This window comes from Poecilia reticulata, chromosome 13, assembly GCF_904066995.2.
Source record: "Poecilia reticulata chromosome 13, P_reticulata-male-v2, whole genome shotgun sequence".
Taxonomy (NCBI): domain Eukaryota; kingdom Metazoa; phylum Chordata; class Actinopteri; order Cyprinodontiformes; family Poeciliidae; genus Poecilia; species Poecilia reticulata.
In genome coordinates this window covers 3,000,622-3,025,515 of record NC_088842.1, presented here as the reverse complement: position 1 = coordinate 3,025,515, position 24,894 = coordinate 3,000,622, and the positions used below count along the sequence as shown (strand labels likewise).

At 39.2% G+C, this 24,894-nt stretch overlaps 2 protein-coding genes across 6 annotated transcripts in view; both read left to right on the top strand.

Annotated features, from left to right (window-relative positions):
- Window positions 1-1,395: 1,395 nt before the first annotated feature.
- Window positions 1,396-11,657, top strand: ppm1da (protein phosphatase, Mg2+/Mn2+ dependent, 1Da). 2 transcript variants are annotated; one of them, XM_081614719.1, is made up of 7 exons: window positions 1,396-2,150; window positions 5,989-6,217; window positions 7,199-7,323; window positions 8,059-8,240; window positions 8,408-8,632; window positions 8,823-9,221; window positions 9,594-11,657. In XM_081614719.1, the coding sequence occupies exons 1-6, from the start codon at window positions 1,625-1,627 to the stop codon at window positions 9,195-9,197; spliced, it is 1,662 nt and encodes a 553-aa protein (XP_081470845.1). In that variant the 5' UTR covers window positions 1,396-1,624; the 3' UTR covers window positions 9,198-9,221; window positions 9,594-11,657. The 2 variants fall into 2 exon arrangements, with proteins under 2 accessions (XP_081470845.1, XP_008423425.1); XM_008425203.3 differs by lacking the exon at window positions 9,594-11,657 and having other exon boundaries at window positions 1,400-2,150; window positions 8,826-9,339.
- Window positions 11,658-14,052: 2,395 nt separating this feature from the next.
- brip1 (BRCA1 interacting helicase 1) overlaps window positions 14,053-24,894 on the top strand; it is a 93,777-nt gene continuing 82,935 nt past the window's right edge. For 3 of the 4 annotated variants that reach the window (XR_014090577.1, XM_008425200.2, XM_081614726.1), the window contains exons 1-6: window positions 14,053-14,149; window positions 14,516-14,609; window positions 15,142-15,253; window positions 15,982-16,179; window positions 16,390-16,535; window positions 17,999-18,136. Coding sequence is in view for 2 of the 4 variants with exons in the window: in XM_008425200.2 (XP_008423422.2) it covers window positions 14,133-14,149; window positions 14,516-14,609; window positions 15,142-15,253; window positions 15,982-16,179; window positions 16,390-16,535; window positions 17,999-18,136 (705 nt within the window). In the remaining 2 variants the exon portion in view is untranslated. The other variant, XR_014090578.1, reaches the window with a different exon arrangement.

Sequence of the window (24,894 nt, the reverse complement as noted above, 5' to 3'; positions counted from 1 at the left end):
GGCTGTGTAATAATATCGATTTTGCGATATATATTGATATTTTCTTTCCTAGAAAAAAAATCGATATTCATCCCCAAGTATCGTAACATCCAACTGTCCCCTTGCTCACTCACTGCTTGCCTCACGGGGAGAGTGATTAGGTCATCAGGCTTAGAGTGATTCCTTCAGATGTTAAGTGTCAAGTTTAAAAAGGTATCAAACTATTCAGAGCAGGGTACTTGGTGCACTTTATTTACTTTACAAATGCATGTAAGCTACAGTTTGTACTGTTTCAATTAAAAGAAACATGTTTTCTCACCACTTTGATTCATTTTGTCCAGCTGTCGACTTTAAGTCTGTGTCCATGTCCAACAAGAGCCAGGTATTGTGTAGTTGGTGATTTTCAGTTAAATTAATTCAATCCAACTCTCTAACAGTCACAAAATGTCATCAAAATCACTCTGTCCCTCTAAAATCTTTCAGAAAATTGCAAAAGTGTATTGAATTGTATCGTTTGCTGAATATTGCAATATATGTCGTATCATGAGCAGAATATCGTGTATCGTATAGAATCGTGAGATTGTTGTATCACTACAGCCCTATTATTCATTCAGTCAGTCTTGTACACAACCACATCCATCAGTGCAGCTTGACTCAGCCACAAAACAAGACAGGCCCAGAGTGGTACGAACAACCAGGTCTGCATAGAAAATCTTCAGGGCTGACTCTCCAGGACTTGTTTCTCTGCAGACCCCACATGTCAAACTGTTTAGATCTTCAGGTCAATGCTACAGAGTGCCACTTAAAACCCAACTTCCACAGAGACAGTTTCTTTCCCTATTCAATGAACATCTTACTGTGAGACAAAAAATGGCATATTTGCACAATCATAAGCATTTTCTTTATTTTGATAAATGGCTGCACACACTCACATGTACATACTGTTAATTTTTTTCCTTTTTGCCATTTTCCTTAAGATAGGTATAATGTGAGCACATAAACCAAAGTCAAATTCCTGTTGGTACACACAATCTTAGTCAATAAATCTGATTCTGATTCTAAAGAGAGACAGCAAAAAAACCCTCTCTATAATAAATTTCTAAATGTAACAACTTGTGTAGGCCTCTGCCAGCAACCTGCATTACAGAACAACCAGCAGCTGCTGTGGTTTGAGTCCCTTCTTCAACTCAACATAATGCAGAACACATCAAGGTTAATGGTCAGTATAAGTCTAGGCTATCAGTAAAGAACATTAATAGTACACACCGGTTACATAAATGTGTCTGACAAGTCTGCAAAATAAAGAACTGTAACCACAGCAAAACGCTTGAACTGTTTTATGACGGACAAGTTGCTAATTACACTGGTGTAGAGATTTCAGCTGTGCTCGTGATTTTACAATATGTGGCCTATTTGCGTAGAAAAGGTTTGGATTTACCTGTAGAGGGCAACAGCCGCAGTGGCGTTGCCACGTCATTTAATCAGAAGAAGGCACGTTCTGACGTCAAGACGTACGGTTTGAGCATGCTTACTACGCCCGAACATAAACAAAGGCAGGACGTTTCCCCGCATTCAAATCTGACCCAGCTTCAATTTTATATTCCAACAAATCCGAAAACTTGAAAAGCTTTTTAGGGCTGGAACCATGGAAAACCCCTTGCTGATGCGAGTTAGTGTCTTTACTGACCAAGGAGGGAGGAAATACATGGAAGACGTGACCGAGGTCATAGTGGAGCCCGAGCCGGGGGAAGATGAGCCGACGCCGGGCGAGCAGGAGGCGGGTAATGGGGGAGCTCTTAGCGTTAGGTCTACAGCTGTGGATTCACGTCCAGACATTAAAGATGGAAAAGCGGAGACTGAGCAGCTTACAGAATCATCAAGTGAACGAGTTCGAACTGAAGAAAAACACATTTTTAATCAAACCATTTCACCGGGAAGCGAGTGTCCACCTCGAGATCAACCCAGTACCTCTAGTCGCTCCCGCCGTTCCGTGGCGTTCTTCGCGGTGTTCGATGGCCACGGGGGTAGCGAGGCTGCGCAGTTTGCGCGAGACTGTTTATGGGAATACATAAAGAAACAACGCGGGTTCTGGTCTGACTGTGACCGGGAGGTCTGCTCGGCTATACGCAAAGGATTTGTAGCCTGCCACCATGCTATGTGGAAAAAGCTACGTAAGTTTAACATCAGCTCCCAAAATTCTAATTAATATCAACCAGTCGGAAATTATGTAATCCTCATCTTTTTAAACATGGCCAAAAACCTGACTTTGTGGAACGTACAGGAATGTTTTGCCGACACCGAGCTACTGCTAGCTTACTCGAAGGTTCTACGGCAACAGTAATTTTCCACTGTCAAGTGTTTTATTGTTCCAAGACCACCGTGAGTTGTTTCATTTTAAACGCTGGTTGAGTCGGGTTTAGGTATAAATAAGAGTATTTTGTGTTTCTTTTCGAATTTAAGATGACCGCTAACGTAACTGAAGTCGGTATTGGATTCAATGCCTCTGAATAGTCGCTTGTGTCAGTTGTCTTTTAAAAATTAGGATTTCATTTCCTCGACTCTAGTATGTTAAAGATAGGGGTGTCCAAAGTCAGTCTCTCAAAGGCCGGTATCCTTCATGTTTTAGTTCTCTCGGGGTTGGTAACGACCTCCTTAGCATGCCATTGTTCTGCAGAAGCCTGCAAATGAGCCATCATTTGATCCAGGTGTGTTGAAAAAGGGAGATATTCAAAACATGCAGGATACTCGCACTTGAGGAGTGACTATGGACACCTCTGTGTTAAGGTGAATAATTATAATTTCTATTTTAATAAAACTAATCAATTACATCTGTACTCGGTCTTCAAAAACACAAATACAGATCTAAATACAAGTTGCAGGACACTGGTCCTCAAAGATGGCCTTTTGGGACCCCTGTTTTTAAAGGATAGTGTATGACCTATTGAAACGTCTGTTCTAGTTATGAAAGTTTTGAGGATTTCAAATCCTGTGCTTGCAATTTAAATAAAACTGGATCAGGGACAGACAACTGTCTTTAGTCTCATAAATCAAAAAATGTATTTTAAAGCACTGGTTAAAGCACATATGCGGTCTTTCCCATTTTAGCCAAGTCACGTCAAAGTTTATTGATATAGCACATTTACAACAGCCTTTGCTGACAAAAATGCTTCACAACACAATCACAGTTAGGTAATAGAAATAAAATTAAGCTTAGAAAAACTAATAAGACAAATATAAAATTGGCAGAGATACCAAATGTTAATAGCATGAATAAAAACCAAACAGTTTAAAATTTTAGCTGCAACAATTAAACGTTAATAGCATGAATAAAAACCAAACAGTTTAAAATTTTAGCTGCAACAATTAAACGTTAATAGCATGAATAAAAACCAAACAATTTAAAATTTTAGCTGCAACAATTATCTTCCATCCTTTACCTTTTCTCTTTAACTGGTCTTGAAGGCCAGTGAGGAGTTTTCAGACTGGACTTAAACTGGTCTACTGACTGAGAAAGCTTAACAGACGGATGGAGACTGTTCCACAGTCTGAGTGCCGGCACAGAAAAGACTCTGTCCCCTCTAGTTTTTAGCCTAGCTTTAGGGTCAGACAATAAAAGCTGGTCAGTTGACCTTAGGGGTCTGGGTGGGGTGTGAGGCTGCAAGAGCTCAGGTAAGTAGGAAGGTCCCATGGAGTTCAAACACTTTAAAAAAATCAATAAAACCTTAAATTTTATTCTGAAAGCAACAGGCCTGTTTAAGATGTTTCTCTACTCTAACACATCTGGAAAAAAAATTATGCCTCCTCACCCATCAAGTGCTACAGAAGCTGTTAATCACTCATTTATTTAAAACAGGTGTGTCTTAGGTGTTTACCACCCCTACTCAGGGCAGTAAAACATGCAGGACATTAGGTCCTGAGGAGCAGTGTTGAAAACCTGAGTTTTAAAGAATCTATGCTGTGTAGACAGGTGTTGTCCAAAGTAAGTTCTCCATGACATTGAAAACCAATGTATGGGTCACTGGTATGTCCGTCTTCAGATAAAACTTAATGCCACGATAAGGAGGTAATTAGGTCACCTGAATCAGATGTGTTGGAACAGAAATGTTTCTGATACACAGGACACTGGCCTTTATGGACTTGTGGATGAAATAAATTCTTGAAAAAGGAAAGGATGGTGGCTTTATAAAATCCAAGGGAAAATTTGAGAAATGAGAAGATCATAAAGGAATAGGAGAGAAGAGACAATTATTCCACAATTCAGAAATGGACACGCTGAAGCAAGTCACACTGGACTGAAGAGTCCAGTGTGTCCATTTCTTATTTTTAAGAAGGAAATGGGTAAAATGTGATCGTAGGGAAGATGAGACAATAGAATGTCAGTTTGCTTTGGAGGAATCACCAGATTCAAAGAATCAAGTTAGTTAATCTTTAGTAATATAAAAATGAAATTAAACATTGTTGATTTATTGCAGAAAGATTCAGGAGACAGAGGATATCGGGCTATGTTTTTTTTTTTAAATGGTGTAAGTTGCATAACAGGGTAATTTATACTTTTTGTCACATGGTCCACACTCCTTACTGGTTGGTGGTGGTAAATCTTCCTTCAGTTATGTGCCAAATGCTAAGAAGAAATTCTTGAAAATGAGTCTTGGTGTTTATCCAAAGATCTACAGTAAAACTATGGAATATTTGTTCTCGCAAATATTCCATAGTAACATAGGCAATTCTTTAGCATAATATTCTCAGTTTGTTGTCAACTCTTGGGATCTGTGAATAATAAATTCCTTTACACGAGACAAAGTATACCCTAAAGAAGTACTTGCATGAAGCTGCAAAATTTACAGAATAAATAGTAATTATATGGATATAGCATATGGTAGTAGTAGTAGTAGTTGCGTGTAATTCCGATTGTGCGAGGAAGATAGAGAAGAGAGGTACCTCTGCTTCTCTATCAATGTAATCTAGCATGCATGAAGCCAGTCTTCAGGGAGAGCTAATGTCAGCTGACTTTACCTCAGTCAGTGTAGACTAGGCTTGGCTGTTCTGTGTCTTGCAGCTTTCAGTTTTGATTCAGTTTAGTGGTCTACATAAAGGCTGTGAGGTATTAAGAAATGATACATTTGATTTACTATGGCTGAATACAGGAATGGCAATGTAAGTATGCATTTTCCTCTCCTTTTTTGTGATATGCTTCTACCAGAGACTGACATTTTAGCACATTTCCCAGCAAAGAATAAAAGATCTGAAATGTGAATTTATAATGAAATGGAAGCTATTACACAAGCCATTTGCAATGTAGACATGCCAAAGGATCCTTATGATTGCAGTCATATATCAAAATCCAAAATGGCATACAATGAACTCGCCTGTTAAATCGGATGCCAACTTCAGACATGTACGTAGCTAGCGGTGTTAGCTGTAGTAGTGTTAGCTGCTGCCACTGAGTCAGGGACTATAAACAAAGCTGAACTAACCTAACTACCCTAACCCTATTGCCGAGGATGTTCACGGAATCGAGCAAAGCTGATTCAAAACCATAAACGATATCTGTTGTGTTTACAGTCAAACATGAAATTTAGTTTCTGTAGTTAGCTTGGCTGACTATAGACATGTTATGCTGAGTTTGGTTTGCTCAGATACTGTCTCAGTGGGTGTGTTTGTGTTGGGCTGGACTTGCCTGGGCATGTCAGCTGTATTTTTAAGCAAGTCACAGTTTCTATCCAGGTAGTTACACTGCACATGTCTGTTGAGGTCAGCATTACATCAGTTTCTGGACAGATGATGCTTGTCCTTAAAATCTGAGCTACTATCAGAGAATTAAGCTTAAAAACAGAAGGAAAAAAACTGCTGAGCAATAATATTATAATTATTTTTATGCATATATATTTTTGAATGCACTTTTCTGTACTGTGCATTGTTTTTTGGTGTTAGCCAAGTGGTTAACATTGAACCCCTAATGAGCATTACACAATTGGTAAACATGTATTGTCTTTTTATTGTTCTTCACAGCTGAATGGCCAAAAACTCTCACAGGGCTTCCTAGTACATCAGGCACCACAGCCAGTGTTGTAGTTCTCAGAGGAAACCGCATGTATGTGGCTCATGTTGGAGATTCAGCCGTAGTTCTGGGTGTCCAGGATGATCCTTCAGTCCCATTCATCAAAGCTGTCGAAGTGACCCAGGACCACAAGCCTGAATTACCCAAAGAGAGAGAACGTATTGAAGGTCTTGGAGGGAGGTAAACCAACATTTTTCTCTGGCTCTGCACACATTGATGACAGGCTAAATCAGGAACATTTAGAAGTAGACACTGCTGTAATATCTGGAAATTTTGGGTTAATCGGAAAGGAATGACTAGAGCAACAATGAAAAATGCCTAAATATCTTTCTGGATGAGAAATTACTGAAGCTTTGGGGGATGTGCGTTTTCATAAATGAACCAATAACAATATTGTATCGATCCTAGTATTGAAAAATAATCTAGCTCGGATATCAGTGACAATGTTACCGATCCATAAGACGGATCTATTCAGTCTAATGCTATGCTTTGTGCTCTGAGTGACATCATTCTTTCTTTGGAAAGAAGGTTTGTCGCAGCATATTTTTTGTACATCTTTAACCTAATTGAACTGAACAAATTAAAGTTGTGTTGTTTTTACATGTTTGACCAAGCTTGTGAAGCTATTGGTGTATTTAAGGGTACTGTAGGCCTTGTTTTATGCAGCCTTTTAAAATATTTTAGATGTTTGTAGTTTCTGTCACCAGAACTTGCTTCACTTGCTCTACAAGTCAGAGGAACATGCAGGTGCAGGTAAATGTTGGGTGAAATGAGGCTGGAAAGTACTTGTTGTAAAGGCTGTGGATTAAATCATGAGTAATGATTATAATGTTATTTTACATAGCCAGATGAAATTCCAGTTCGGTTGCAATTTTTCTCCCAGATTAAGTGAGTGAAGCTACTTTAAAAACACAAGCATTGGTTAAAATCTTAATTTTTTATTTGACTTCATTGTCATTAGAAGTTTATTAGAATTTTAATCCTAGACCTGTTCCCTGTGGATGAACGTAGTAAGTTTCATAGAGAAGTAGGTTTGACCTGTTCCTGTGACAAGAAACGTATTAAAGGAGGTGAGCAACACCTTACTGTTGCTTAAAACTTATTTTATGTGGACTTTGGCTGATGCACATGTAAACCCCTCTCTTCTTGTATCTCTCTCAGTGTGATCAAGAAGTCAGGAGTGAACCGTGTGGTCTGGAAGAGGCCCAGACTCAGTCACAATGGCCCAGTTCGTCGGAGCACCGTTATTGACCAGATACCTTTCTTGGCTGTTGCTCGAGCTTTAGGTGAGAAACCACCAACAAGACAATTTCAATCAATTACGCCACAGCTGGTGCTGCCTGAACAGATGATTTGGCCATTCAGAAAGCTCAGAAATTTATTTCAGAAGCTTAAATATTAACTTAAAAAAATAAACAATTGTAGCAACAATGACTGCAACAATCCACCTTAGTTGTTTAATTCTATAATAATAATCTATTTTGTTTATAATGTCCTTTATATATCAAATTGAAATAAAGAGCAAATTCACACGCAGATGATGGAAAACTACTGGATTGTAGCTTCAGCCTAGGGCAGTCTGACGAAGCCAGGCTGTAGTTTTGCACCGTCATCCATTCTGACCAACACCAGCAGGCAAGGCAGGTGAAGTGTCTTACCCAGGGACACAAATGACGAGGTCATCTTGTACATCTTCATTACAGAGGCATGAGTTACATCAATAAACATACTGGAAACCATTCTGTTCATCTTTTTAAAATTTCTACGAAAAATAAAGAAACATTAATTACTTTGATAGTGAGTTGGATGTCATTACATAAAAGGTTCTATGGCAGGAGGAATTGTCAGTGTGGTGTGGATTACTTTCAAGACATAGCAACTACTATCTCTTAGGAGCTTGTGATTACAGCTGATGGCATTTGTGTTTTTTTTACCTTTAACACCTTCTTAAAACATCCTGGTCTTTTTTTCATCATTGATGCAGCTTCATTGATATTTATTTTTTCACTACCACAACACAGGTGATTTATGGAGTTATGACTTCTACAGCGGAGAGTTTGTGGTTTCTCCTGAGCCAGACACCTGCGTTGTTATTCTTGACCCTCGAAAACACCGCTACATCGTCCTGGGGAGTGATGGTCTGTGGAATATGGTGCCACCTCAAGAGGCCATCTCCATGTGTCAGAAGAACGATGAGGAAATGGTAAGCTGTTTGGGTTAATGTGATTCTCTGGTACTTTTGGAGTTTTTATATTAACAGTCAGATAAGGAAGCCTGGTCAAAAGACTGTTTCATGTGTAATGGCTAATCAATAAGGTCTATCTCATTATCAACCATCATCAGAACAATAACAAGCATTCATCATTCCAGGTACCGTGTGGCGTTTCAAGTGCCAGGCAGCTTGTGAGCCATTCGTTGCTGCGGTGGCGCCAGCGCATGTTGCGTGCTGACAACACAAGCGCTATTGTGATTGCCCTGCTGGAACCTGGGGGCTCTAAGGAAACATTCCACAATGAAGAGGTTCTACTGGACCTGGCCAAAGTGTCCCAGTGTCCTCCTACATCTATATCTCGTGCAGACACTCCGCTCCTACAGGTAAGGATGACTCAAAGCAAATTCTTTAAGACGCTCACAATTTAGAATAATTCTCCCAATGAAACCAGCCATTTTTTCATTGGTTTTAAACATTCCATTTTATTTAACACATCCTTTTATGAGATACTGCATTTTGAAAAACTTTAATTGATATTCCTGCTTAATAACTCACCTATGTTCATGGTTCCAGCAGCAACCTCCAGATGAAGACTCTACCTCTGCCATGTCTGAGCTGCTCCCTGCTCTGGAGCGACGGGATGGACTATCTGGAAGCAACAGTTTCTACCATATGACTCTGTCGGACCCTTTTAGTCTGTCACCTCTGTGTTCAAATAGCACCATGGAATCGCCCAGTCACTCCAGTCTAGCTGACAGAACAGTAAGCGGGAAGACATCCACCAAAAGAACTCTGAATGGATCCCCTTCGTCAGGCCTTTTGACAAAGAAGGCTAAACGCAGAACTGATAGGCCACCGCTGGTCCAGCACAACACTGAGGAGAAACAGAAGGAGTCTGTCTCTCCCATTCTACAGCAGCATAACAAGACCACAGTGTGTGTCTGCTGAAAACACACACCAGCTGTTATCTTTGTCTCCCATGGCTTCCTGTTTGGGATGATGGCATCTTAGATATAGTCACAGAACAACCTTGGTTAAAGGTTGGGCTAAGTGTTTAATCAAATCCCACTTAAAACGTTTTCTCATCTGATTTTTTTGCCTTTGATTCTTAAAATGCTGGTGAAGCAGTATCGACGCTGAGGGAGGGGGACGCTTGTATCAGAATGTTGGGCTGCAGCCAGTTCACCATAAACATTCTTGGCCTTACTGTGGTGGAGAACCTATGTTGGTTCCTAATAATACAAATTATTTTCTTTACCTTCAGTGTTTGGTATATTGTGGAAAAGTCACGTATTAAAATATGAATTGAAGAGAATTTATTTTAAACTGAAGTACTCCCATTAGATCTTCTAAATCCTGCATGTTCAGATGTAAATTGGGGCTTATGCTACCACAATGTGTGGTAATAAGTGGAAGAATTGGGTATGCATAATGTTGCTGGTGTAAATATTTTTGAATTTTATAGCTGAGTATTTATGTATGTAGAACTGTATGCAAAATGAATCTATTTTTATACATTCTTTTATTGTGTGATAGAACATGAAAATTCCTTATAGATGTGACCCCACAGCTTCCATGTTAAATGGACCTTGAGTTTTGAAATGTATTTTATTTAATCACTGAATACTTATCTTGAATATAAACAGAAGGTGCTACTACAGTAAACAAATCAGTAAGCTAGTACTCTGTATATTTATATGAATTGTCAGTGTGTGACAATGTTTGATTTTCTTATACATGTTAAACCCTTGATAAATATTGCATCATTTATGAATCCTATTCCCTCATATATTTTAGTTGTAGTTTTAGTAACACTTTTCAGCTGTTTCGTGTGTTTATTCTAGACATTTGCCCGTTCTCCAAAACTGTCTCTCTGTATTTGCAGATGCTGGCAATTCTGTTTTAACAGATTTTTAAGACAAATCTGTTTTTGTAACTGCACTAAAAGAAATTTAGAGTGATGTCATGTTGAAAGACATGGGAGTCTTGTGAAATCAGTGTATTCTGTCTACGAGAATCTGCAAAATCAGTGTGTGCAATATTCACATCACTAAGAACTGTTTGGAATGCAATCAGTTTGACTTTATTTCAAGTGTCATAAATTTTCATTTTTCTCACTAATATAATATTCAGTTTGACAGACTTATAGCACCAGATGTTCCTACCCGACACTAATGACATTATCCAAAATGCTAAAGGTCACAGAGTGATGGAAACAGAGATGAGGCGGAGAGGAAAGTAGAAAATGGGCATATATGGCAACTGATAGTTATCGCAATATCAGTAGCCCAAGATTTTCCAATATTGTGAAGCCATAGTTCTGACTGGAGATGGGCACGAGCATGATTGTCAGGACTAAGGCCCTCCTCCTGGCTCTGATGGGATGTTTCTAGTTATTGCAGAGGAACCAGATGAGCTCAATTATTTTTTACAGATTATCTGTTTTATACTATCATGACATAGTGATAGTATAATTATGTCATATATATTTTTAATAAAAGTTACTCCAGCTTTAATGTTGATTCAATATTTGGAAGCGTGGCTGACTGAATGACTTCCTTCACTTCCTCTTCTGTCAAATACAGCAGTAGGCAGACTGCAGTTCTTCAACGGCACAGAAACTACATCACCATTCACAACGGCTCCTTTTTGCTGACTGGCCTGGTTAAAATCCACTTCAATAAGAGAAATCCAATATAGAGCACTGAAGGGAGAGGAGAATTATGTGGAATTAAGTAGGAAGGCAATTGCCGGGCTAAGGGGGACTAAGGCAAATTAATTTCTTTGATAAAAGAACTTAAATATAAAAATCTGAGTTTGTGGCAGGGCTGTGAAGCACCTGTTGAAGTGTCCTTGTTTCAGACGTGTGAAGTTCTACAGAAGCCAAGCCTTTTTTGCCTTGAGCATTGGTGTAAAATTATTGTCAAAAAATGAATCTGAACAGAATGACCAATACCCAAGACTGATGAATCATCTCCCAAACCCTGTTTGATGTTGCATGTTTTTTTTTTTTTGCTGAGCAAATTGGTATGCTTCCTGTCATCACCAAATAAGCATCGTCTGTTTGAATCACTTGAGCACATGGCGCACACATGCGCGCACAGATCTCTCTCCCTCTCGAGTTGGTAGCTTTATGGATTGTCTGGGAAAAAATATATTGTGTTGATCTACTCGTCTTTATGTTTGACTCATTCTGTAGATATGTACATTCTGTAACCTGGTTTTGGGTCTCTTGATTCAGATCTGTAATTTTATTCTTGAAAAATGCTTATGAAATGTCTTTTTTTTTCACTTCCAACGGATTTTAAATGCTGTTGTGCATGTGTACAGTGTAAATGTAGAGAAAAGCAAAACCACTTATTCCAGAAATGAACTTATTAAAATAATTTTTCCTGAAGTCGAATAATACATTTTCACTTGTAGACATTTTTACTTTAACTTAGGTTAGGTAGTACTTTATTAATCTCAAGAAAATTATGATGCTGTCACATACATACAGTTGTTTTCAAAATATTAGCAGACCCACATCACTAGCAAGATAAAACAATGTGTTAAAATTTCTTCTACACTACAAACAAGTTTCTAGAATGTTTAGTAAAGGTATAGAAAACCAACTGGCATGATATGCATGCTGCTGATTCTGTGAAACTGATTCATTTACTAAAACGGGTGTGATAAAACAAATAGAAGTGCTGAGTTCAGTTAGTGAGGTCATCGACTATGTGAAAAAAAAAAGTGTTATGCAGGTGACCCTTGTTGAAGGATCAAGGCAACTGACGTTGCATGGGCTGGATTTGCATTTGTCCTTGGAAAAACAGTAAAAGGGGACGCTAATGACACTGTTCAGAAGGAGAAAGTTTTTTGATCTGGGTGGTGGGGTGTTACAAAAAATTAATAGAAGAAGAAAAAAAAACATAAAGAAGCGCAGAAAAGATAGGCTGTTCAGCTAAAATGATCTCAAACTCTTTAAAATGGCAGCCAAAACCAGAAAGGCGGGAAAGAAAAAGAAAAACAATTATTTGAATGGAATGGTCAATAACCGAAATGGCAAAGGCTCAGCCAATGATCAGCTCCAGGAGGATCAACAAAGACCTGACATTGTCTATGAGTACTTTAACAATCAGATGACATCAGTGTAAAGCCAAGCTACCAGCAAGAAACTTCCGCAAAGTCCCATTGTGAAAATAAAATGCATGTGCTGAAGCAGTTACAACTTGCCAAAGAACACAGTGACTGGCCTACAAAGAAATTGTGTAATTTTTTGTGGACTGATGAGAGTAAGATTGTTCTTTCTGGTTCTAAGGGCCACAGACAGTTTGTCAGATGTCCTGCCAACACTGAATTCAAGCCATAGTATACAGTGAAGGCGGTGAAGCATGGTGGTTCAAGCTTCATGAAGTGGGGAAATTTCTTGCACTATGGTGTTGGTCCTATATATCACATACCAGGGATAATGGATCAATTTGAGTACACCAGAGTACTGGAAGAAGTCATGTTGCCGTATGCTGAAGAGGACATGTCCTTGAAATTAGTGTTTCGACAAGACAATGACCCCAAGCACACCACCAAAATCACGATTTCAGAAAAATAGAATTCAAATAATGGATCAGCATAATCCCTGGATCCTAATCCAATAGAAAACTTGTGGGCTGACATAAAAAATGTTGTTCGTGAGGCAAAATCAAAAAATGCAGAGGAATTGTGGAACATAGTACAACTGTACTGGGCTGCAATACCTGTTGACCGGTGTCTGAAATTGATCGACTCCATGGACTACAGATGTGAAGCAGTTATCAGAAACCTTGTGCAACTAAATATTAGTTTATAATTCTGAGGAAAGTTGAATTTTTAAAAATTTCGTATATTATACAGTATATTTTTGAGTTTGTAAAGAAAGATGTCAACACTGCTATTTTTTATTTTTTTAAAACTTTTCTTGACTTTACGTAAAATATCATCATATTCAACTACTTTTCCAATTTTCTTGCTTGCATATTAGTCGCCAATGCCTTTGTGTTAATTAAAATACAATTTATTTGACGAATTTTGAGGTTTACTTACCTTTTGAAACACACTATTATTATGAGCATGACTGTACAGTTATGTATGCATGAGTATACATAACTATCCATAAAAATACTCGATTAAAAATGCACAAAAATATAAAAACTACAACAAAGAGAACTTGCTAGTTATTCTTTGGTCAAATAAATCTGTGGTTGCTTATGCTGAGAATGTGTCATTGTTGTGTTTTACTCTGCCATGGTTTACTCACTATCCATCCATTTTCTTGCACCCTTGGTGGGGTCGGGAGGGTTGCTGGTGCCCATCTCCAGCTAACGTTCCGGGCGAGGGGCGGGGTCACCCTGGACGGGTCGACAGTCTGTCGCAGGGCAACACAGAGACACACAGGACAAACAACCACGCACGCACGCACGCACACACACGGGCAATTTGAAGAGGCCAATTAACCTGACAGTCATGTTTGTGGACTGTGGGAGGAAGCCGGAGTACCCGGAGGAAACCCACGCATGCACAGGGAGAACATGCAAACTCCATGCAGAAAGACCGGGGCCGGGAATCGAACCCAGAACCTTCTTGCTGCAAGGCAAGAACGGTAAATATATTACTCTGTGTTCTGATCCACCTGTTCAGTGTTCGAAGAGGTGGGGTGTTACATGTTCCTTTTATTCTTTATTTTATTTCCTCTAAAGTTTACATACATTAGTGTTTGATGTTTGTATTCTGTGAGTGAAAACTGAAGTCAAATTCTGTTCGAACGTACGATCAACAGGATTTTCCCATCTAGCTTTTATTTTGAAATGATTTGTAGGAAGAACTCAGTCGTGACGTAGCTAACATCCTGTTTGGGTTTCCAATGTGATGGAGAGCGGGAAGAAGTATGTGGGCCGCAGAACGAATACGAACACTTCGTGTTAACAACCTTTACTTACTTCAGAATATTTATTTTATTAACAAACGTTAGTTACTAAACATTAGGGAACAGCTGTCATAAGTGAGGGTAACGGTGGTAAATATCTAGTATTAGCTTTTCAGACAGTTGTTAGAGTCGTATCTTATTTCAGGTTGGTGGCAGCAGGAAATATTTAAATAAGTGGCCTAAGTGCTTTAGAACACTTAATACGTTCGCTGTGTATGAACTTTGAGGTTGTGAGCTGATGAATGGCAATAATAACGTAGGACGTAGACTTTGTTGTGCTCTTGTTACTGATTGTATGTTTAAACGGATGTTCTCTGTTCTAAAGAAACATGGCCTCTCCTGTGGAGTACACCATTGGCGGAGTGAAGGTCCACTTCCCCTGCAAGGCGTATCCATCCCAGCTAGCCATGATGAATTCAGTAAGTCAACTCAGATTAAAAGGAATCTTCACGTCCATACTGTCACCTGTCATTTTCACCCGTTGATAGCTGCTTTAGCAGAGCAGCAGTATAGGGTCTGTTTCTCAGTGCTGGACTTGTTTCATTTTCGTCACCACTTGGGCCACAGCAGAAACAGTTTTCTGATGCCAAAAAGATCCCGTGTGTGAATCCCCACCTTTCTATGTAAAGTTTGCATATTCTCCTTGTGGTCTTCTCTGGTACTGCTCACACTCCAGAACCTACAGCAGCACTGAGTGTGTGTGAATGGTTGTTTCTCTTGTATGTATCAGTGTTGCCTTGTGATAAACTGTCCTACATGTATTCTTATTCTTATTGACTGCTTAGGATAAGCACAGGATGGATGTAGTTCTGTTCTAAGATCCATTAGAATATTTTAGTCATAAGCGGCATGTGTGGATATTGTAATGATTTCTGGGTGTAAAATGATGTGACAGACTGGGCCTGCTGGTGTCTTTTTGGTTTGGGTTACATTGTGTCATTATTTCTGCAGATCATGCGAGGGTTGAACTACGGACAGCACTGTTTGTTGGAGAGTCCCACAGGCAGCGGTAAAAGTCTGGCCTTGCTCTGCTCTGCTCTGGGCTGGCAGCAGGCTCAGATGGGTAAGGCTGCATGTATTTTCAGCAGACAAACCAGCTTTCAGTGTCAGTATCAAAATGGTAATATAATAATACCTTCTGATTATTCAAGAATGTTTTTATTCCAATTCTTTTTGTGGTATGTTATCTTTAACTACTGAATTTAGATTTCTTTACTTATTAACTTAATTGATTACATAAAATTTTATTATTGTTTTGTTTGAATAAATTAGCACAGAACATTGCAAAAATTTTCATACCAAATTAACCTTGTCAGTGTGTTATTATGCGATACACATTAGAACGTAGTTCAGCAGGGTCAAGTTCAAATCGTGGCACATCTACTGGTGTCGGCCGCCAGGCCTGGCGGAAGCTTTCATAGTTCAGTAGTGACAGCTTACGTCCTCTGTAACAGTTGCCACAGATTTGGTGGCAGATTGAGTATGAGTAGATATATTTCGAACAAATCAATTAAAAAAAGTGAGAATACCGGTAAATATACATATGTACATACACACATGCAGCTGACACTGATTTGGTGTGACTTCTGTGACAGATGCCATGACCTTTGTGGCAGATGTATGGCAAATGAGACATTAATTGAACAGTTCAAGGAGTCTTAATACTTTTGCTTGGTATTCTCTCTGAGTTTTAGTCTACAAATATTTGCTCTCCATAGTCATAACACCAAATTTCTTCCATATGGCCCATCATGCTACCTGACATCATAAAGTCTTGTATTGTTTTGTCAGCTAAAATGAAAGAAGGAGGAGGTCATGTTGGAGACAGAAGCCAGTCAGATAAACATGTGGGCGACTCCAAGAAGTCAGAACCTCCCAACCCGTGTCCCTGTGAGTGCCACAGGGCAGCAGCCCAGCCTGCGGTGGTGGACCTCACTGAGTCACCTTGCAAAGAGACGGCCCAGCCATCGCACACAGCATCAGAACACGGTGAGTGGCCCATTGTTAACTTTTGATGCAATTTCAGGCTTGTTTCATGTAACTGTTTGATTTCTCTGATTTCTACTTTTTGTGACCCAATGGGAACATGCTGACAGCTAAATCAGTCATAAAAATCACCACAGTTGGAGAGTTTTATGTGTAGTTTTCTTTCTTCATGGTATCCATGTCTTCATGAGTGGTCTGCTTTCTGTTTTTCAGTGCTACTACCTGGTGAGTCTCAAACTAAAAGCCAGTCTTTAGCGTCCCGTCTGTCGGAGAAAGTCCAGGCCTCTCTAGACCCCGACTGCGATAAAGATGAGGACTTCAGACCAGACAGGAAGCGCAACCGTACTTCAGAGTACAAGGTGCTGTGTATCCTCAGACATTTACCCTGAATTTAATTCATTGAGGGGTCTTTAAGCTTGGTCCCCAGGGCGCTCTGTCTTTGCTTTGCTCGTTTTGCTACTGGCACACACCTGAGTCAGTGAACTGATCTTTAGTAAGTTTCTACAGAACTTGCATGATGAGGAGGGAATGTAATCGTTTGACTCAGGTGTGTTGGACAGTGGACCTGCAGGACAGTTTTATATCGTCAGAATCATAAAAGTTATTTTATGCAATTATGTAAATATCGCCTCAGGTGCACAACAAAAACACTAAGCAAAACAGAATTTACATACCCATTAAGTGAGCCACATGTTTCAATAACTTGAAGCAGTTATTTTCTGAATAAGTCTCAGTCTCTCTTAACATCACAAGGGAAACCAAATGTAATCAAACTATGGCTCTTTGCTTTATCTCTTAAAAGTCTAGAAATTCTCTAATAAAAAGAGAATTGATGCCACAGCAGGTTTTTTCTTTGTTGAAATGAAAAGAAAGATAAAGTTGTGTCATAGCACAGGACTTCCCCTCTATTGCATAAACATTCACAAATTACACACTAATGTTCTCATCTACAGGAAGATTTCATGCTGATGAAGTAAAAGATTAATTGATTATCAAGCACCTTTACAATAGCAACTAACTACTCTTTTTGTGGAAATGGCTCTTTTAGTCAAAATTTGGGGATTAAAGGTTAGTCCGTAGGTTACAGGGAAATAACTCAAAAATAGTCCAAATAGTTTGGATGTATATTTTCTTTCCTTCTTATGGTGGGATCACACCAAGCGTGTTTTGAGCGTCAGGTGTGTTGGGTTTACATTCAAAGTCTTTGTGGAAACCCGTCGAGGGCTGTTGCTTTGCGCTTTGAGCCTCTAGCACGGCAGGATTTGAACCATTTGGAGTGTTTTGACCATTTAACACATCAAGCTCGTCCAACGCTCCACATAGACTTTGAATGTTAACCAGATGCGCCTGGCGCTCAAAACACGTATGGTGTGAATGCACCAAAAGTACACAAGCATCGAACTTGGAGCGTCAGACACATTTGTGAAGCTCGTAACGCTTTTGGTGTGAACGCACCGTTACTGAAAGTTTCTGTCATGTTTATGTCTTAGAGCAGGAATGGAAAACCCATGTTTGACCTGTTTTGCCTCCGTTTGGGTGTGATTGAGTAAGAAAAAAATAAAACAATCGAGATATAAACATTCATGAAAAATCTTTACAAAAATCTGACTCTGTAGCAGAAAGACTTTCAGTATTAGAGATGCTGCATGAACTGACTAGTAGATACATTATTGCGGGGGAATGCAAATGTCCATTAGGGACCTCCGTAGAATACAGTTAACTGGTCTATTTTGTTTACCTTTCCAATGAATAAATAATTGGCATAATTCTTCAAAACACATCTTACTTGTATATTGAAGTCAAATTCTTTTCTGCTTTTTAGAGCCATAAAAGGCAGCGTACACAACAAGGTGTCATATTCATTGATGACGAACCTGAGTTGGATAGTGAAACATCTGGTCCTCAGAGCTGGAAAACTGCCTCAACCCACCAGGGAGCCGGTTTGTCCTCATCATGCAATGCAAGTACATTTTATACCAGTATAGAACTATCTTCAGGGTAACGAGCCACAAAACCATTGCAGCATTTCTCTCTTTTCTGAACGTATTAATTATTAGTCATTTTGCTGAACTTTACAAGCTAATTTATGTGAAATAGATCAGTGCTTTCCCCCCCCTTCCTCTCCATTACCAGCTCTTTCATGAAGCTTTAAGGATCCAATATGTTCATTAAGTTTTGTGAGTGCGGTTCAGATTTATTTACTGCTTTTTCACATGCTGCGCATCTTTTTGGATCACTGCACTGCCCTTCCTAGCATCTTGTTACTATGAAGTACTTGTATGATCAGTAAGGGCAGGCATCTTGAACAAATCCCTAAAATGTCCCAGCATGCACAGCTTTGTTGCTATGTAATGGGTCATCCTTAGCCGTCAGTAACTTCAGTTGACTTTTCCTTGAATGACATGTCGGAATGTTTCCTGTGGGAAAAGATCTAGTACAGATGCCTCTGCACGAGTTACCAGATACTAGCATGAAACACATCCGCCTTCATTCTCCGTTTATAGCAGTCTGAGTGATGAAGGATGTTTGTATGTTGAGGCTAAAACTGTCACACATTAAAGAATCTGCAGCTGATTTTTATTTAATGAGCTTCCTATCTAAATTTTCAAATCACAATTCAGAATGACCACTAGGTGGTGGTATGCTCCACAAATTCAACATGAAATGTTCAAACTAGAGCAAGCTTTAGATCAGTGTTTCTCAACTTTTTTTGGCCCAGCACCCACTAGCCTTTATCCAAGTCCCTCACCGCCGCCACCAAAGAATTGGCAAGTTACTTTACACTGACCATTATTTTATCATTAATTTTACTATCACTATTGTAGATGTTTTGATTTTTATGCTTGTTTCTGTATTTATCGTCAAAAATAATTTCCCAGAGAACAAAAAAGTAATGGATATAGAAATTATTTTCACAGGCGTCTACGAAAAATGCAATGAACATTCAAGTTAAAATTGGTAGGCCTAACAGCAGCCAATCAGAGTGGAAAAAATATTCTTATTTTGTGCCATTTTCTAGTTGTTAAATGTTGCACAAAATGACCAGATAAAAGATGTACAGCAATGCCAGTTTAAACTTTGAACTATTTGCAAAATGACTGAGCTCTGCAACATTAAAACATGGATAGAACTGTAACTACATTAATCATAGCTCTTCTTCTCTTCAGTGTTTGTCAGTTTCTGGTGGTGCAGCTCTGTGCTGCCTTCAGGAGAATGGGACATGAGAGTATCATTCTTAAAATTTCACCCACATGGCATTTATTGTGCAAACCAGAGCTTTCAGTGGAAAAAAAAAGTTCCAGATCCTTTTAATGCCATACAAATATGAGACAGAAACATGGATTATATCTTTATATAGACCTGATTATTGATTTATAGATTAATAGTTTTACTGGACAGAAATGACAAAGAACAAATCTGGTTCTTAATCAAATCCTAATGAGTCAAATTGAAAGTGTCATGGAGTCACTGAACAGCCTCATGACATTAACACTGTCATGAAAAATAATATTGAAGAAATAAATATATCAAATCTAATTAAAAACATAAATAAGTGATCAATTCTTTACTGTTATGGTCTGTAAGATATATTTATTCTCAGTACTAGATATGGTCTCAACAAACCTATTGCACTTCAACAATATTATTTGACCTTTTATCTGGAAATAGCCTGTTTATTTTTGCCATACAGTCCTCTGTATTAATTATTGCTCCAAAGGTCTTGCCATACCACTTTATTCCTCTGTATTTACTTTAGTTTCTTAGTTTATTCTTGCATTTTGTTCTTCATTCATTTCCGTTTAGTTTCATTTGAATAGTATTACCCTCTCTTGGTTTATTGCTATGTCCACTTTAGTTTCTTTCCTGTTGTTAGATTTATTTGATCATTTGTTGACGCTCACCACCAGTAATCTTCACTCATCACCTGCTGCGCCGCCTAATCGCCATGTGTTTCACATCATGTGTTGATTTTTTCAGTGCTCAGCATCGGATTCTCTGTTTTTATGCCATAATTCACATCTAATTCGTTGCTCCGTTTTAAGTCCCGCTTCTCCTGTTTCAGAGTTTTGCGCAATGTGCGCGTTTTTTTTTTTTTTTTAAGCCCCTAAGGTGCAGGTCGTTTGGGAAACGTATCGATGGGGAAAAGGCAGACTGACATAAACATTTTAAAACAACGGAAACAATGTCTGTATTCTGATTATTGAAATTTAAAAGTGCTGTGGTAGTATGTTGTTCTATCACATACCTCTAAAAAAATAATAGTTTAAATAGTTGCACAAAATGATACCTTTTACATTTTGCAAGAAGGGCTGGTTGGTTTCTGTATTTTTGAGCTCCTGAACAGCAGTTCAACTAAAACGTTCTTCCTATTTGTGTGTCACACAGCAGGTTTTTATCACAGCAGCTGCTTTGGGGATTGTTGAAGTTATACAGCTGTGCTTCTCATGTATGTTAATAGTTCTATTTAAATGCAGGTGGTTGATAATTTAGTTATTTTTCTTAATCCAAGTTCATCATCCCCGAATGCTTGTTTTCAGTTTACTTTTGATAATTAGTATAGTTTCTCTGAAATTTTTCTGAAATTTTCATATTTTCTTTATATTATTCACATTTATGCATTGCACTACTTAAATGCTATGCCACACTCGCTGATAAGATCAGGGATGATATTTATGCTAAAGCAGCAACAAATAGCACAATATTGTTGTCAGTTAATAGTAATTTTTTGGTCATTACATTAAAGAATAATAATTTTGTTTTTGTTTGCTAAGCTTCTCTAAAATTACATTCACAAAAAAATGAGGGGTGGTATACCCATGTTAATAAATTACAAAGAAAGTTGTTCAGAGTCTCAAATTCTGGACATTTTACCATAATGTTTTTTTTTTTCCATTTGACCTAGATCTTTTCAAATTTTGCAAGCTGCGCTCTACCTGTACTCTCTCCTATATAAACCACATATGATCTGATGCTAGTCATCCAGGGAATGAAAATTTTTATAAATATTTTAACATTTGCACCTGTTTTCAGCTCTAGTAGCAGCTGAATCAGATCTATCCAGAAATATAATGTTCTGAGAGAATCTGTGATGTGGTTTCTGGTTTGGGTTCAGAAGTAACCCTGATCCAGACTAAAGCAAGTTAGTCATGATCTCCCAAAAACAGCCAGAGCTGCTGGTAGTTGACAGGGGTAGTCTGCCTCCCACATCAGCGCCGCAGCCTGCCACAGCTGTGGAGCTTGGAACGAGAGCTCTGGATAGTCGGATGTGGAAAAAGAGGAGGGAAAGTGAAGTCGAAAAAGCGCGTTTGTCTCTAGTTTCACTTTAGCTACATGACCCGAACTGCTTTGTCCCATGAGCGCTGACTGATGGCCTGAATGGGGCCCTTTGAAGCAAGCTCCAGTTTTAATTAAGAGGGTTTGCCTCGCTTGGGCTGCTGATCTGTGAAAGCCACAGGGATAAATATTGAATGGGGTTCACCCGCTGGTTACTGTGCCCGAGGGATAAACAGGTGCTTCGGAGGGCAGATATTTGCCAGGGCCCCTACCTGTGCTGTGTGGTCATATCTGGAGAAGGGGTGTTGGGTGTCAGGTCTTCCAAGGTAGTGCCTATTGAAGCCCACCCTTTATTGGAATGAATTCCAAGCCCTCGAAAACTGTGGAATGAGGAGCATATTGGTGTCCAGTCAGAGGCGCCAGCAGTGCCTAGGTGATCCGCTGCCTGTGGCCCCTTGGTTCCTTGTGACTGGCCCCTATGGAGTGTGAGATTTCCATCTCTCAGGTGTTGGCCAGGAGTGCAGCAACAAAGAGCTACCTGTGAACATTCTGAGGTGTTCAGTAACACCACTGACCTCTGTTCTGTCAGTTCCACAAGCAGCAGCCACAGTGGGCAGTATGCTTACACTTGGCAGCGTGTGTGTGTGAGAGAGAGCGAGACAAGAACACCCCCAGTGTACCAGCAGTTGTAAAGCCAAGAACAGCGTGGTGCGCTTGTGTTGCTATAAAGCATTCTATTTGAGCAGCAGCAGGAGAACCGTTCTGCAGCGTTGTTTTCCTCCTCTGCCAGTTGTCTGCGTTCTTCTCAAAGGGGTGTCTGCTTGGGGCTCCGGGGCCACGCTTTTGAGACCTTGTTGTCTTGGCATCTCATGAAGCAGCCGCGTAAAAAGATACTCTTATGTCAGCTGTTTCCTGCTGCAGCTCCTGACAAGGGCCTCTATTCATGAGGATGCCCCTCTACGCTGCCCTAAGCTCCCCACCCTCCCCCCACCTGCCAATGAATAAGTAATTATTGGCCATCTTGGTGCAGGATATTTGGATAGCTCTATTTAATGTGGCAGTGGCAGGTAAGGTGATCGGGCCTTAGGCCCAGGCTGTGGAGCATAACTGTTTCAGAGGAGAACGGTAACTTGAACTGGTGTTGGGGCCCTGAGCACCTCTATTTGTTTTTCACATGGGCTCAGGGCTCGTTATCCCTCTTAGTTCTGAGAGGCAGCTCTCCAAGAGTGCTATCTGGTTTACACTTCACCACACATTGTCATTTTTGATGGACAAACATTCTTGGAAAATCTGAGCCACTGGGTAATTGGAGCTTCTTGTATGTCATCAGAAGTGTTACTTTCTGATCCCGTTGATAAGTAGCAAAACCAGTACCAATGCATGACATCACATACCATTCATTGTTGTGTGGAATTGCTCTTGTCATTATGGAAGACTTAAGGGTTGGCTAGAATAGGGAGTTATGTTTAGTTGTTATATACATAAATGGTATAGAGCTGCAGCTAATAATTATTTTAGTATTTGATTATTCAACTGATTATTCTGATGATTTATTGATTAATTGGATAAAAAAATTGTCACATTGTGCAGATTTTTATTTAACCACTTATGCTTATTTTAAACAATATTAGAAATACATAAAAACCTTCAAATAATTTAGTTCTGTTATTAAGAATATAAACCTTTTATTACCCAAGTGCAATAACAACTTTAGTGAACACTTGATCATTTGTAGCAAACGTTTTCCCAAGACAGTTTCATAAAGAGGATGGTCAGGGTTGTCCATAATTTTCTTGATCCTATGAAGAATCCTTCTCTGCATCGTCATCTCTAGAGACTCCAAAGTGGTCCCCAGAACAGAACCAGCCGTTTTATCGAGTTATTGAACATATTTATGTCTTTGGCTCTGATGCTGCTGCCTCAACAGATGACAGCAGAAGAGATGACGTTCTCAACAATAAACTTGAAGAAGATCTGCAGCATCTTACTGTAAACCTTGAAGGATCTTAGCCTTCTCAACAAGTCCAGTCTGCTATATTCCTTCTTATAGATTTTTCACTTTGCATCTGCAGTCCAGTCTCAACCATGTCTTCTCCCATGATGGATTTAGGGTTTGAGCTAACTCTGTTCTCTTGAAGTCAAAAATCATCTCTTTTGTTTTGTACCCACAACATGCCACAAAGCAGTCCACCAGACCTCTGTACTCAGATTCTTGTTAATCTCTGATACACCAGAGAACAGCAGAGTCATCTGAGTATTTCTGTAGATGACAGAAGTCAGCTTTGTTCTGAAAGTCTGAAGTGTGCAGCGTGAAAAGGAATGGTGAGAGTACAGACCGCTGTGGTGTTAGTGTGTTGCTGACTACCTGGTTAGACACACAGTCCTTTGAATGCAAGCAGACCGGAGACTGCTCCAAAAGCAGGAAGCTAACTATAGTGCAGATCAATATATTACTCTCTGCTCTGTGGGCTAGCGGAGGTGTTGTGTCAGTTGCCGTGGCAATGGGTCCTCATTTAGAGACATCACATAAAGTGAGGAAAAGCAGAAAGTGGTTTACACCAGTTTAGCAGTTAATTTTACCTTTGGTGTGTCTCGCTGTAGCCACTGTAATGTTTAAACCTTCATTAAATGACAAAAACTGGACAAATTGCCTGGTTTCTAGAACATGGTGATATTCATAATGATCATCAAATAGGTTAAACTATTTTATAGCCATTGTTTATTACATTTTGGCAAACTAATTTTAACAGCGCTAATCATGTAAAATTCTATTATTGACCAATATAAAAGAGAAATTTGCATAGTCCTTGCTTTCTTGTTGACAGAAACCAAGCTATTTAGCTATTTATAGATTTATATCCAGGGAGAATATATATACCTTAAATATTAAAATATCAGCAATTTTCTCAGCTTTAATTTAATCTGTATTTTATAGAAATTGGATAAGAAATAAGAGTGCTATGACCATTTTTGTGACAGATTTCTACTCCCATTGGTACAGTCTGGTTTTGCGGACATGATTCGCTGTGTAGTAATGGCGCCTGCAGGAACATCACTAGCTGCAGGAGAAATCCTACAACCAATACAATTTGATACCACTTACTTTTTGTTTAAATTTTTTGCTGATCTTCTTCAGAGGTTTTGTGTCAATTCCTTCAATAGCTCTTGGTGCAGTGCCACCACAGGCGAAGGGGGGGGGAAACAGGTTTTTCAGTTAGTTTGGATCGTTTGACACAGTATCGTGTGAAAGAGAACCACACCAACTGAAAATGTAATAAATGTTGCAGTTTTGGTCCCCAATTGAATCAAATCTACGGACTACCAGCTGTGAAAAAACCCTTAGTGTGTTTTTTTAAACACTTGACTAGGAAGAAACTGGTGTAATGTGATCAGACATTGCTGTCAATTAACAGTAAAGACCACCAAGGAAGAAAAAAAAAATTG

What these genes read in the sequence shown, in the direction of transcription:
- ppm1da (XM_081614719.1), top strand. Translation starts at nt 1,625, where the DNA reads ATGGAAAACCCCTTGCTGATGCGAGTTAGTGTCTTTACTGACCAAGGA. An exon ending in ATTGAAGGTCTTGGAGGGAG is followed by an intron (nt 6,218 to 7,198) that starts GTAAACCAACAT and finishes TATCTCTCTCAG; the next exon opens with TGTGATCAAGAAGTCAGGAG. An exon ending in AGAAGAACGATGAGGAAATG is followed by an intron (nt 8,241 to 8,407) that starts GTAAGCTGTTTG and finishes TCATCATTCCAG; the next exon opens with GTACCGTGTGGCGTTTCAAG.